This window comes from Tympanuchus pallidicinctus, unplaced genomic scaffold (genome assembly GCF_026119805.1).
Source record: "Tympanuchus pallidicinctus isolate F22 unplaced genomic scaffold, pur_lepc_1.0 scaffold9, whole genome shotgun sequence".
Taxonomy (NCBI): Eukaryota; Metazoa; Chordata; class Aves; order Galliformes; family Phasianidae; genus Tympanuchus; species Tympanuchus pallidicinctus.
In genome coordinates this window covers 7,846,331-7,860,572 of record NW_026294813.1, presented here as the reverse complement: position 1 = coordinate 7,860,572, position 14,242 = coordinate 7,846,331, and the positions used below count along the sequence as shown (strand labels likewise).

Genomic DNA, 14,242 nt, shown 5'->3' with positions numbered 1-14,242 from the left:
TCTTTTCAGCAGCAGCCTGCAGCTAAGTCAGATTGTGTAAACTGGGGAGACCATGAAGAAACTCAACTCACAAATGTTTTGGCAAAGTTAGTTTCCCTTGGGAACAAGTCTTCTCAAATTAATAAATCCATGTGCAGATGCAGTGATCTTAAGATTTGTCAGTCCTGTCACTGTGTGGGCTAATAGAGCGTGCTGTCTGGAGCTATGAAGATGCTCGTGGATATAATGCCACCTCCTGGTTTAATAGAAGAACTCCACCACATGGTTGAAAACAACTTGGAAATATGAACTCTAGTTTTGTGCCGATAGTTTGTAGAGCAGGCAGATTGATAAAGCAGCACAAGTTCCTGGCAGACTGTGTCACACTAGAAATTATAGATGCAAATGCTCTGTAGGAAGGAGCTTGCAAAGACTTCAGAATGGCCACAAATAGAGAGTCCTTTTTATGAGAATGTACACGAAGGGGATTGTCTGATGTTGTTGTGGTGACAGCAAGAGACTCAGCTTGATAACCCACGGGGGCTCATCTTATCCCATCTTCCTTTCATCCAGCTTATTGTGCTTTTGTATATGGATGCAGTGAGACCAGTACTTGTTATTTTATAATTTATTCTTGTTATTACTTTTAAAGACTTGTGGCCCCTTGTGGGCACAGCAGTGTGGAAGCCAGTACTATGCAACAGGAGTCTGTTCTGAAATCAGCCCAAGTTTCCAGATTCTAAGAAGCTTTTCTCCTGCTATTCAAAGTAAGACAACATTTATAAAACAGATTCAGTAAAAAAAATGGATCAAGCAAAATTAAGATATATTGTGTTGGGGACACTTTAATTTGGGATTTTAGAAAAAATGTATATGAAGACTTGAAATAAGCCTTTCTGACATAAAGGAAGATTCACGGATACTGATCTAATGCTGGTAAGAATCTGGATTCACTCTTCAGAATTCAGAGGCACTGCACTGGAGCAGTGCAAATTGTTACAGACTCAAAATCTGCATATGATATCATTGAGTCTTCATTCAGATGAAACCTTCCTTATCTGAAGTGCTGCCTTTGTGAGACCTAGATATGCTCCTCTTGATTTCATTGAAGACTTGTGAGTAAATTGAGAGTGATGTCCACCTTTTTTTTTCTTTTTTTAGAGTGCTCTTCCGTCATAGATATTGTAGTGGTTTGTGATGAGTCAAACAGCATTTATCCCTGGGATGCTGTGCGGGCATTTTTGAAGAAATTTGTCCAAGGTTTAGATATAGGCATTAACAAAACCCAGGTAAGTAAAATGCAACCTTGGGATAAGGATCATGGGAAGGAAGCAGTGGATTTTACTAGCAAATTCTGGCAATTTTAAAGTAAACCACATTTATTTTACCTTAACAATAGTAACTCCCCCAAGGCCATAGATAATGCAGTTGTCCTTTATCTTTCAGTACTGGGTATTTTGTTTGTTGGTTGTTTTTTAGTCTCACACCTTATTTATTCCAAAAATGACTAGTAATTTGATACCAAATGCAGACCAACCTAAATAGAAGTCTAAATTATGTATAATGGACACAGATCTCTTCTAGATATATAAGATAATGTGATAGATAAAAATAATTAAAATGTAGTCTGTGGAAATGTGGTATAAGTAAATTTGTGTGTGTGTGTGTGTTTGTTGAGTTTTTGGTTTTTTTTTTTTGTTTGTTTTTTATTTATTTATTTATTTATTTATTTATTTATTTATTGTGGGAGGTTTTCATGTGGCTTTTACTTTCCAACTGCTATATCTTTAAAATAGGAGTTTTTCCCCACTTGATTGTTGTCTGATCTTTGATTCTTTTCTCATTTTATTCTGATGATGGTAAGGAAAATTTTGTTTCCTGTTTTTAAACATTTTCTGTCTTTGCAGCTGTCCATTTTCCATAAACAATTCTGGGAACAAAGTCTGGGCACTGGAAATCTCTCTCCCAAAGGCTGCCTTCTTCATTGGGCTACTTTGGAAGTGAGGTGCTTAAAAGTCAGGCTTCCTGCTCAGCGTCATGAGTCCTTTCTAAACCTTACCTTTACCATCTTCCCTTATTTTTTTCTTTCATGTTACATGTACATCTTAACGTATTTCCATAGCATTCACCTGTATTGAAAGTAACTAAGGTTTGCAGTGCTGTCAAGAAACTAACCCTTCTAGGTCCCTTTTCTAGGGACTTCCCTAGAAAAGATCAAAATGAGGTGCTGTCAGCTTGTAGAATTCTTACTATTTTCTGATTTTTGCATAGTTCACTGTGTTACTGCTGTTCCTAAGCTCTTCCAGAAGTAACCAAACATTTAAATGCCTACTATTTCAAATTCTTTGCATTAACATATCATAGTCCATAATAAATGATGTAAGATTCAAAAGTATTTAGATTTTTTTGCTTTCCAAATTAGTTAGTATAAAATGGTTTTATATGTTGAGATAAAATGGTATGCATCTGCAAATCTTCTGCTCCTGCTTGACAAATAGATATGCATCCTGACATCATTTAAGTGATTGTAATACATAGTAATTTAATGTAAATCTTTCATTTTATAGGTGGGTTTAATTCAGTATGCAAATAATCCCCGTGTAGTGTTCAAGTTGAATGAGTACCGAACAAAGGATGATGTTGTTAATGCAACAGAGAAAACATTTCAACAGGGAGGAGATCTGACTAATACTTTCAAAGCCATTGATTATGCAAGGTAAAATGTGGCGACGATTACTGTGGTGTGATTTCTATCATAACTTACCTCACAAGGCAAGGAGCACATCCTGAATTTGGTTCCTTCTGAGAGCACACATCCTTAGAGTCTCCAAGGGGGTGTATTTGTAAACAGGTACATGCAAATAACTATACATTGGGTACATATGTAGCATCATCTGCAGTGCAGGGCAAGGATACGTAAATTCAGCTTGCTGAAATCAAGTCCTTAACGTTAACCTCAGGTACTGAATGAATTCTTTGCCTTGGTCTTCACTGGCAGTCGGGATTCCAGTACTTCTCACGTTCCTAAGCCCTGCATCCCTAAACCTCTAGGTGGGGACTGGGGTGGTAAATTCCCCCCCACTATGAGGACAGAGCAGGTCCGAGACCACCTCATGAGACTGAATGTGTACAAGTCTACGGGGCCAGATGGCGTGCATCCCAGGGTTTTGAGCTGGCTGAGGTGGTTGCTATCCGCTCTCCATCATGCTTGAAAAGTCGTGGCTGTCAGGTGATGTCCCAGATGACTGGAGGAAGGGTCACGTCACTCACATTTACAAGAAAGGGAGCAGCAAGGACCCTGGGAACTACAGGCCGGTGAGTCTCACCTCTGTGCCTGAGAAGATCATGGAACAGATCATCCTGGATGACATGCTAGACCACATGAGGGATGGGTGTGTGATCCGTGACAGTCAGCACGGCTTCATCAGAGGAAGGTCATGCTTGACCAATCTGGTGGCCTTCTATGATGGAGTGACAGCATCGGTGGATAAGGGAAAGGCAATCAATGTCATTTACCTGGACTTGAGCAAGGCCTTTGACATGGTCCCCCAACACATCCTTATTTCCAAATTGGAGGGATGTGGATTTGATGGGTGGACCTCTTGATGGATAAGAAATTGATTGAAAGGCCACAGACAAAAGGTGGTCATCAATGGCTCCATGTCCAGATGGAGGCTGGTAACGAGCGGCATCCCCCAGGGGTCTGTCTTGGGACCGGTGCTCTTTACCATCTTCATCAATGACATCGATGTAGGAATTGAGTGCACGTTTAGCAACTTTGTGATGACACCAAGCTGAGTGGTGCGGTTGACACAGTGGAAGGAAGGGATGCCATTCAGAGGGACCTCAACAGGCTGGAAATGTGGGCCCGGGTAAACCTGATGAGGTTCAACACAGGAAAGTGCAAAGTTTTGCACTTGGGCCGGAGGAATCCCAGGCATCTGTACAGACTGGAAGGAGCAGTCCTTGAGAGCAGCCCTGCAGAGAAGGACCTGGGGATCTTGATAGATGAAAAACTTCACATGAGCCGGCACTGTGCCCTTGCAGCTCAGAAGGCAAATGGTATCCTGGGCTCCATCAGAAGAGGGGTGACCAGCAGGGACAGGGAGGTGATTGTCACCCTCTACTCTGCTCTTGTGAGGCCCCATCTGCAGTACTGTGTCCAAGTGTGGAGCCCCCAGTACAAGAAAGAAAGGGAGCCATTGCAGAGGGTCCAGAGGAGAGCCACGAAGATGATCAGGGGACTGGAGCACCTCCCCTGTGAAGACAGGCTGAGGGAGCTGGGTTTGTTCAGCCTGGAGAAAAGAAGTCTGTGGGGTGACCTCATTGCAGCCTTTCAGTTCCTAAAGGGAGCCTACAAACAGGAGGGGAATCAACTCTTTGAAAGGGTTGATAACTGTAGGATAAGGGGAAATGGTTTTAAGTTGAGGAAGGGAAGATTTAGGTTAGATGTCAGGGGGAAATTCTTTACTATGAGAATGGTGAGGTGCTGGAACAGGCTGCCCAGAGAGGTTATGGATGCCCCGTCCCTGGAGGTGTTCAGGGCCAGATTGGATGGGGCCCTGAGCAGCCTGGTCTGGTATTAAATGTGGAGGTTGGTGGCCCTGCATGAGGCAGAGGGGATGGAGATTCATGATCCTCGAGGTCCCTTCCAACCCTGGCCATTCTGTGATTCTGTAATTTGCAAATGGCATCATGCTGAGGGCAGATGACACCAAGAGGCTGTGGATGTCTTCACCCTGGAAGCATTCAAGGCCAGGCAGGATGGGGCTTTGAGCAACCTGGTCTAGAGGGAGGTGTCTATAGCAGAGGGTTGGAACTAGATGGTCTTAAAGGTCCCTCCAACCCAAACGATTCCATGATTCTATGATTCTAAGTATTTCTGGTACCCAATGGATACATCTCACATCAAGCACCACTGAAAATGTTTTGGGAGAGATATAAAATAATTGAAAGTAGTAAAAAAATTCCAGAAATTTAATGGAAGTGGTAACATATGAGTTTTCAGGTCATGTTTGTTAAATACAGGGAAAAGAAGTCCCTTTTCTGCTGTCAGTTTGTCACTGCATCACTAGTAGCATGAAAAAAAATTGAAAAATATTTAAATGATATACTGTGAATTCTGGACACACATAGAATCCAGGTGCATTTCTCAATAGGCAGATGCTATTTTGTGATTGGATCTAGACAGGGCTGTAGGCATAAGCGTCTGGAAGTCTAAATGATCTTGAAAATCTTATTTAAGGAAGGAATCAACCTTCAGTGGAGTCCAAATTTGCATACTGTTAATATTTATCCCTTTTTATTTGAAATTAGTTTAGGCAGTTCCTAGCTATTCTGGTATTACAAAATATAGATTCTCCTTTTTCTATGTCAGTGATAGACGTTCATTGGTATATATGCATATAATTCCATCTGTTGTGAATTTCACTCTGGTAAACCCACTGTTTTATAACAGACAGCATGCCTTCTCAGCTGAGTCAGGGGGACGGCCTACAGCCACCAAAGTAATGGTTGTTGTGACAGACGGTGAATCGCATGACGGCTCCAACTTGAAAACTGTGATAGGTAGATGCAATGAAGACAATATAACAAGATTTGGCATTGCTGTAAGTAATAATTACTTATAGTATGGCAGATTCGGAAAGATCACATTACTGTGTGTTGTGTTCTATATGTAATAATTATATAATATAATAACATAGTAACTTAAATTTGGTTAAATGTATCTTCATGAGTTAGTGAAATATAGGACCTCTTTAATTGGCAAAAAAAGCAGAAATGTTTTAATTCGATCAATGGATTTCTCCTTTGCTTTGGTTTATGTATTTTTTCTGTCTGAGTGGTCCATTGTAAAGGTATAATAACATTAGCAGTTCCTTAATATAAATGAAATTAGTTTTATTTTTGTTGTCATATTTGGAATGCTTACTCAAGTGATACACAAGGAAATGAAGTAACATGATATCCCCTGCTTTTCTATGTTGTTTCTCCCCCTCTTCCCCCAAGGTTTTGGGATACTTAATCAGGAATGAACTTGATACTAAAAACTTAATTAAAGAAATCAAAGGAATTGCTAGTCATCCAACAGACAAGTATTTCTTTAATGTGTCATCTGAGGCTGCACTACTGGAAGAAGCAGGAACACTTGGAGAGCGTATTTTTAGCATAGAAGGTAAAACACTCAATGTCTCTGAAATATTAGACAAGATTCTCCCAGCTCGGGAGTGAGAATTTTGTTTGTCTTCACCTTGATGTCAGAAGGAGCAGCTGGAACTGCTTCATGTTTGAGGTTCCCCAGGAGGCCTATGGTTTGTACAAGCTACTAAAGCCCTTATAACCCTGAGCTTCACTTTTCTGCGAATTAGTGGGAATTGTTCCTCAGTTTCTGAAAATTTCACTTGAGTCCTCAGTTTCAGGCATCAGCCAAGGGTTTGTCCATGTGCATCCAAATCTTTTTAGAGCTGCCATCACTGGACAGTGAAGGGATCTTTCTGCTTGTGTTTGTTAATGTTAAGCAAAAATAAAGATAAAAAGCAAGTCAGAAGATTGAGTTACCTTTTACAAAGCTGAAAAGCTACGGTAATGCAATCCATGTGGTTTCTGGTGGACTCCGTTCCTGGCATCATCCATGTGTGTTTTGGATGAGGGTATACCAGCTGTGGATCAGAGACACTTCATTCTCCTGACACCCAGCTTTTTAAAGTCAAATTTGCGCCTTCCTCAGGAGACCTGTGACTTGACCTCAGCTCATGCTACAGAGCTCTTTGTAGCTTCAATGTTACCATATTCAAGTGAATCAGTTGAGCTTCACTTTCTAGAGTTTTGCTGAGTATTTCTTTTGAATTCTTGTTACTTGTCCTATAGAACATAAAAGCTGATTAGCTACGGTGCCAGTATCATGCAGGCTGACCCAGGCCATCCTTATCATCTGCCTCTTTTGGAGAAGTCTTGTAATATGGCTCCATGCAACACTGTGAAAATATTTTAACATTTTATCTGATTTCATTTGTTTGCAAATGTTTTAACAGAAATGGTGAATTGGAGAAAAGATGGAATTACATAGGGACTCTATAAAGTTATACTTGTAAGCAGCAGGATTGGATCTCTCTCTGTGCTTCTGTTGGGTTAACTGTATGTGAACATTTATTTTACCAGGTACAGATCAAGGTGATACATTCCAAATGGAAATGTCTCAGGTGGGCTTCAGCGCATATTTCTCACAAAAAAAGGTATATGAATTTAATTATTCAATGGTATAAGTAGATTTTATTTGATAGACATACTGCATTGAAACACGACAGTGTAGGATTTTAAATTGATAATTTTTTAAAGATTGTTATAACCAGGAGAATGTCAAATTATCCTGTTTTTTTTTTTTTTACCAGAAAAACACAAAATTGACTTCTAACATATGATACGTTCTCTCAAAAAGACAAAATATTTGCTCATAAGTGAAGCTAAGTGACAGCTACATGTATTCGTACCACTTCACTGTAATGATTTTGAGAAAGTTAATCTAATGTTTTCATCAATTTTGAGTTCACCTATCATGAGAAATTCAGTCACTGAAGTTGACATTCTGCAGCTGAATAACTCAGAAGAATTGAAACAATACTATAATGATAGTGTATTTCTGGGCTCTGACCTCTATATAAATAGTCAGAAAACAACTTCTCCAATATTTATAAAATCAATAATAGTTGTTTAAATAACATTTCATTTAGAAATTACTATAATAAATCAGATCAATTCTTCATTCTAATCAATTTTAAGATTATCTTGATTAAATCAGTTTTGACACTCTCTGAAGGATCATGAGTTTGTAAAAGTGTATGCTTAGCAAGACCAGCTCTAGAGAAGCCAGGCGTAGGAAAGTTGGGTTGCAGTGCTCAGGCACTAAAGCTATCACTTATCCTCTTGCAATAGAAGGGTGGAAATCCTTTTTAATAGGGTAGTAAGGTCCAGCATGCAAGTGAAAACTAAACAACTCACATCGACTGCTTGTAGTCATTAGAATGCACATCATTACATCAAAACACAGTGATGTTTTATATAATTACATATGGTAACTTCAGCTTTTTGGTGTTGTTTTTTGTTGTTGTTGTTGTTCACACTTTTTCTGAAATAAGCAGCTCTAAAGTGTTGATTTTTACTTTTTAAAGGACGTCCTGCTGCTGGGTGCTGTTGGGGCTTATGACTGGAGTGGAACAGTAGTTCAGGAGTCTTCAAACAAAGTTACTACTTTTCCAAGCAATGTGTTTGAGAAAATTCTGCAGGACCGAAATCATAGTTCATATCTAGGTAAAAGACTAAAATGCAAATCTAGAAATGCATCGAGCTTCTGGTGAATAAGTTGGAAAATTTATCTCTCTCTGCAAAGAAAAGAATTTTGTATGCAAAAATATTTTATTTACTGGAACACTGAATGTAGTCTTTTATTGTGTTTTTAAAATTCTATTCCTATCAAAAATGCTAAGCTGGAAGAAAAAAAACCCGAAATGTTCTGTCACAAATCCAAAAAAATCATGAGATTTGAGAAAAGGCCAGTTTGTAGTAGTGTATGACTTCTCTTTTAATGTCTCTTTTAATATTTATTATTTAATAATTTATATTTAATATTTATATGTTCTTTCTCAGTTGCACATGGCAGTTGATTGACTTGTTGTAGTTTCATCTGTGCTTTTTCATTTCTTGGCCTTTTCCAGTCAATTTTATAGTTTTAGGCATAACACAACAGTTTAGCAGAGATCTTATTTATAACTCCCATTCATGTTCTGACACATGCTTTTGTGGCCCAGTGAAGCTAGGCAGTTTGTCTTCTCAGTTCATTGAAATGTTTTCTGCAAAGCTACAGTATGCATGCTAGCAATTTGTTCCTGAATAATAGCACTGTGTTTATTAACTATGGCTTTCTAATGTGTGAAGTTATTAAAGAGGTGCTATTTTTCCCGCTGATATTTACACTTTTCCCTATGAGTTAGCAGTACTTGTATCTGACACAATGAAATTATTAAACATAGTTTAGACAGCAGTAGCTTTTTTGTATGTCTGATAAATTCAGATTTTTTACTTTTCTCTCTGTTAGAATAATTCTTGAAAGGTCAGGTCATTTTTGGGCAGCACTTCTCCACTAGACGTTATCTAGAGCATCATGCTTACTCTTTTTTGAGCAAACAATGTTACTATCTTTTCTTACTCCTCCTTTGGTACTGTTGCTGTACTCTCATTTCCTTCCTTTCCCTCTTTCTGTTCCCCAGTGAATCTCCCCAGTGTCAGTGAGGAGCCCACGCTAAAGGGTTTGCTAGCTCATCACAGCTTGCTAGCTTGGCCTACGTTTTGCACTACACCTTCTCATTTCAAGTGGCTGTGTGCTGTTCGAATTAGGAACTTGTGGCCTTAAGCTGTGGAATAAAATCTTGTTTTGAAATTTAAGCTTCCAGTGACATTCTCTTCCTGGAAAAACAGTCACAAATTAACTGCACACAAACCTGTATAAGACCGATAAATGTAATGATCAAGGCATAATCCCTTTGGTCTGTGCTTCTTGCTTTGTACAACAGCTTGCTGAAGACCTGCATGCTCTGCCCAATCACTGGGATTTTGTTACTCAGTTTAGTTACAGACTTTAGAAAGAGTGATTTTGTTTTCTTGTGTTAAAATAAATCTGGTGTAGTTAAATCACAGAAATGTAAAATGTGTAGTAAAACTATCCTTACAGTGCTAATACATTGTAAGATATCTGTGGGCACTAAAAGATGTTTCCTGAAAGCAAATAAATGTTAGAATAATGTGAATGAAGATTAAAATGTTGAAAGACATTCAACCAACTAAGCCCTTCAGCTGACAAGCTATTATGGTCTGTTGTGTTCAGCCAAAGTACTGGGCTGTGGTTTTGTGAGTTGTGAGAAAATGCAATGAGGGCTTTGCCAAAGCTAGGTATTTCTCCCTGATTGGAGCACTGGCTCATATGTTTATCTCAAGTTTCTCTTTATTTCTTCATTCCCAGGATACTCTTTGTGCAATTTTTCCTATCTCCTTCATAAAACTGACATTTTAATGGTCTATGTTTAGGCTAGGCTATTGTCCATGCTGGTCTGCAAACATTCTTCGATTAGATCTCTGTGCCTCTGTTCGTTCCAGAAGAGGTTTGATGCATATGGGACAACTTCAGTTCCCATCTGTAGGCACCATCCTTTGCCACTAATGCACCAGACTGAGTCGTCTGTGCCTTTATGGATAACCAGCTGACAACCTGACTCTCAGACTCTCACATGTTATATACTGTCTTCTTCCCCCAGGATATTCAGTTGCTGTTCTCTCAACTCAGAGTTCCATCTATTTTGTTGCTGGTGCACCAAGGTCCAACTACACTGGCAGGGTTGTGGTTTATGATGTTGACAGCCAAGGTAATATCTCAATTGTGCAGTCCCAGAGAGGTGAACAGGCAAGTATATTTTGTTTATGACTGCAGATTTTGAAGGTATCTGTTCGTATTGATAGAGGAGTAGATTGCAGTACTTGAAAAATTCCTTTCTCCAGTGCACTTAGCATCCTACTTCCATTTTTCTCTACCACTAGACTTCGTGAGGTTAACTGAAGCATATTTTATGATGTCATTCTACTAGTGGTACAAGATAATACACAAAGCCACATAATGTACGATTTTGTCAGCGCATCTAACTGGGAGAGATTTGGTGAGCTCCACTCTGCCTGAGAAGCTGTGAAGTAGATGACATCAAGGGAGAAATTTGGAAGTTTTTTCTTTTACTCAGTTTTGGAAAGAATGGAAAACTTAGATGGCTTCAGTTTGCTTTGTTCTACTTTGTAAGATAAAGATAGCGGAGTATAATGTGTGCAGTTTAATATAAAAAGCATAGCTTCCATTGTTTGTTCTCTGTTTTCATTCTTGTTGTTTAGTAGTAAGGCCATGGTAGCAACTACTAGGCAGAAGCAGTGAACAAATAGTACGGTTGTGATTCATAAAATACTGGAGTATGCTATGTAATAGTTTCATGCCAATGGGCAGTTTCATTACTACTATGCCTTTTTCAGGTTTAAGAGTTTTCTGGTTCAGATGTTAAAGCATTATGCTTTGCAAAATCCACATAAAAACTCAGTTTTTTACTGGTTTTCAGATTGGCTCCTATTTTGGCAGCGTGGTATGTTCAGTGGATGTTGACAAGGACTCTGTGACAGACGTGTTGCTTGTAGGTGCACCAATGTTTATGAATGACCTGAAGAAAGAGGAAGGGAGAGTATATATGTTTTCCATCACAAAGGTAAGAATGGACATGTAGCAAACCTGGAATTGGCTTCTTGCATATCCTTCCATAATGAGTTCTGGCATTTTCACTTTCAGCTGGGATTCACTGTTTTTCCCTGGATTATAGTTTTATCAGGGCAGTCCAATCAGAACTTGGTGACAACATCTGTTCTGTTAAATCAGAGAATGATCTAAGGAGTGATCAGTGGCCCAAGGGTAGCATTGCTTAGCACTACCCTCTTGCAGAAGCTGGACACAGCTATGCAAAAAATCCGTTGGCTCCAGCCTTTTACTGGGCCTTTATTTTGTTTATCTTTCTCCGAGCATTTGAAATGCTGAGAGCAGTGTTTTTATTAAGACACACAGAGCATGTGCTTTGCCTGAGGTGTAGTGTAAGGGCAGGGGTAAGTGATGCAAAGGCTGTCTGGTCAGAGGATGCAGATGGAACCCTTCCCAGCACAGTCTTTCCTGTCCTGCTTTTCAGAAGCAGGTGCAAACTCTCCCCAGAACCACTCATGGACATAATCTGGTAATAAGCCAGCTGGAGCAGTCTGAAAGAGAGCCACGAGGCAAGCTAATAGCTAAGCAGTATTAGTGATTAAGGGCTGACTGCTGCAGCTCGCTCCTTCCTGACCCTGGTTTCAGGCACTGTGCTGGACACAGTATATGAATGCAATGCAAGTTGACTGTTTCTCTATAAGATTTAGCTTGTGGCTTCCGCTAATTAATTTTCTGTGTAATTTTAGGAAATCTGTTCAGAACCTGACAGTATTCCTAGAATAGTTCTAATAAACACTGTTCTGCCAATGCGTTGTTTCATGGACCTTACAGCGGGTGGTTGCTAATACTTGTCTCCTTTGTCAGCATAGCTGTGCTATTTATGTGATGTTTTTTGTTCAGGTCTGTGGTAGGTGTTTTCAGAATGTTTGTATTAAGCATCCTGAAAAATCTGGTAGTTCTGAACAGTCTCACAAACAGTCATGGATGTCTTAATACACAAAGTAAATTTTTCCTATTAATGGCAGTTGTTAGCAAACATGACATTTTACTAGGTAAATTACAATCAGACAAACAGAAATGAAGTGCCATCCTCTTTAGAAGTGCTCAGGGTCCAATTATCCTGAAGCACGATGAAGCTGTACTCTGGGGCAATTTTAAGGTCGATGAAGTACTGCTGGCAGCTGGATTGGTCAATGTGACTGTGAAATGAGACAAAAAAATATACAAGGATGGTGGTTTTTTTCATGTTTCAGAAAATGAGTACATTGAAAGGCTGTCCTTACAAATTTTAATCTTTGACAAATATTGGACTTAAAATTACTTAAAAGTTAAATATGGTGAGAGAGTGGTTTAAAAACAAAAAACGAAACCTGAATTTGCAAAACTGTGTTTATGTTGCGTAAATTACACATTTCTAGTCATTTTGAACAAATAACTTGGCTGGTATTTATAAAATTTTGAGCACAGTGTGATAACTTAGGTTGGAGATGAGGATGATACATGCCAAAGAGCTGGATTTAAGGTAATATAAATGTGATTACTTAACTCTAAAGATCTCCAGCCTTCCTTTCTTCATTGGCACTGGAGAGGTCAGGAGTTTACCATTTGGACACATGTTTTTTGCATTAGTATAGTTAGGAAATTCCATTTCTATTTCAAAGAATTATGTCCAGTTACATAATTTCCATTCCCTCTGCATAAAAACTGGTAATCCAAAACTGGAAACTGTATTTTTCAATGTATTGTGAAACTTTCAGAACAGTCAGATGAGGACAGTGAGAGCACTTAAGCTTTATACATATGGTTATATTTGCTGTTAGTACTCTGGATAGCATGCTTTAATTTTGCTGTGTAATGCTTGCCAAGACTCTGAGACATAATGCAAACTGAATGGGCAATACAATGGGGACGGAATTCAGGGTTGAGCAGTCCAAGGGGAATGTACTGGGGGAAAAAAAAAAGCAAAAAACAATGCACATAGATAATGCTGCTATGTCTAATCTGGTGTCATGATAATTATGTTTTGGCTTTTTCTTCTTTTTCCTTTTATAAAGGGAATTTTGGATCAACAAGAGCTTTTGGAAGGCCCACAAAGTTCAGAAAATGCTCGCTTTGGATCAGCAATTGCAGCACTTACAGACGTTGACTTGGATGGCTTTAATGATGTTGTAATAGGTGCACCACTGGAAAATCAAAACTCTGGAGCAATTTATATTTACAATGGGTTTCAAAAGACTATACGTACCAAATATTCTCAGGTAAATAACTATGTTGTACAATGTTGAACTCAGGTGTGCTGGAGGAAAACTGAAGGATTTTCTATCCTTTTATTGCCTGTGGTTTCATCTTCTTAGTATTGTTATTTTCACGGTTTATTTCAAGTTTTATCCCCCTTCTTACTTCAACTGTCAGCATATCCTGAGTGATACTGTTGTGGTACTTACAGCTGAAGTGTACAGAGGAAAACTGCTTGCAGGATGCTTTGTTTGAGCCTCTCATAATTTTGGTGCATGCATATGAAGTCAACTCATTTCCTTTATCTTTTTTGACACCTGCAATTCAAGTTTCTAAAGCTGTTGTGCAGCATTGAAGATTAGATAAGTCCTTACACTGTAAATTTGAAATAAATAAATTGAAAATATGTATTTGAGGAAAAGTAATTCAGAGAAATTTGTATATTAGGTATGCAATATTAAAATATATATGTAATGTGTATATGTATATATTATATATTATACGTTATATATTTTGTATTTTATATGTATTATAATACATATAATGCAAAATATATAATAGTAATAATTTTAATGTCACTTTCCATGCAGATCTTCTAGTTGCAGAAATTATTTGTTAGAAGTCCTGTTGAGCTTCCTGTTCTTTGAGTTGCTCAATGTAAGATGGAAAAAGTTTCCAGTAAGTGCTTGCTGGCATAAAGCAGTCAGCTAGTTGATTTACTACCATGACAGAAAATTCTAGTCCATTGTCTCCTCCAACAGG

The 14,242-nt window shown here is 38.6% G+C and overlaps 1 protein-coding gene across 2 annotated transcripts in view; it reads left to right on the top strand.

The window, feature by feature from the left end:
* Positions 1–14,242, top strand: part of ITGA2 (integrin subunit alpha 2) — a 68,549-nt gene that overhangs the window by 30,990 nt on the left and 23,317 nt on the right. For both annotated transcript variants that reach the window (XM_052670223.1, XM_052670224.1), the window contains 10 exons: positions 632–746; positions 1,141–1,268; positions 2,547–2,695; positions 5,438–5,588; positions 5,989–6,154; positions 7,138–7,211; positions 8,145–8,283; positions 10,281–10,426; positions 11,118–11,261; positions 13,300–13,503. In XM_052670223.1, the coding sequence (XP_052526183.1) occupies positions 632–746; positions 1,141–1,268; positions 2,547–2,695; positions 5,438–5,588; positions 5,989–6,154; positions 7,138–7,211; positions 8,145–8,283; positions 10,281–10,426; positions 11,118–11,261; positions 13,300–13,503 (1,416 nt within the window). The remainder of the gene's footprint in view (positions 1–631; positions 747–1,140; positions 1,269–2,546; positions 2,696–5,437; positions 5,589–5,988; positions 6,155–7,137; positions 7,212–8,144; positions 8,284–10,280; positions 10,427–11,117; positions 11,262–13,299; positions 13,504–14,242) is intronic.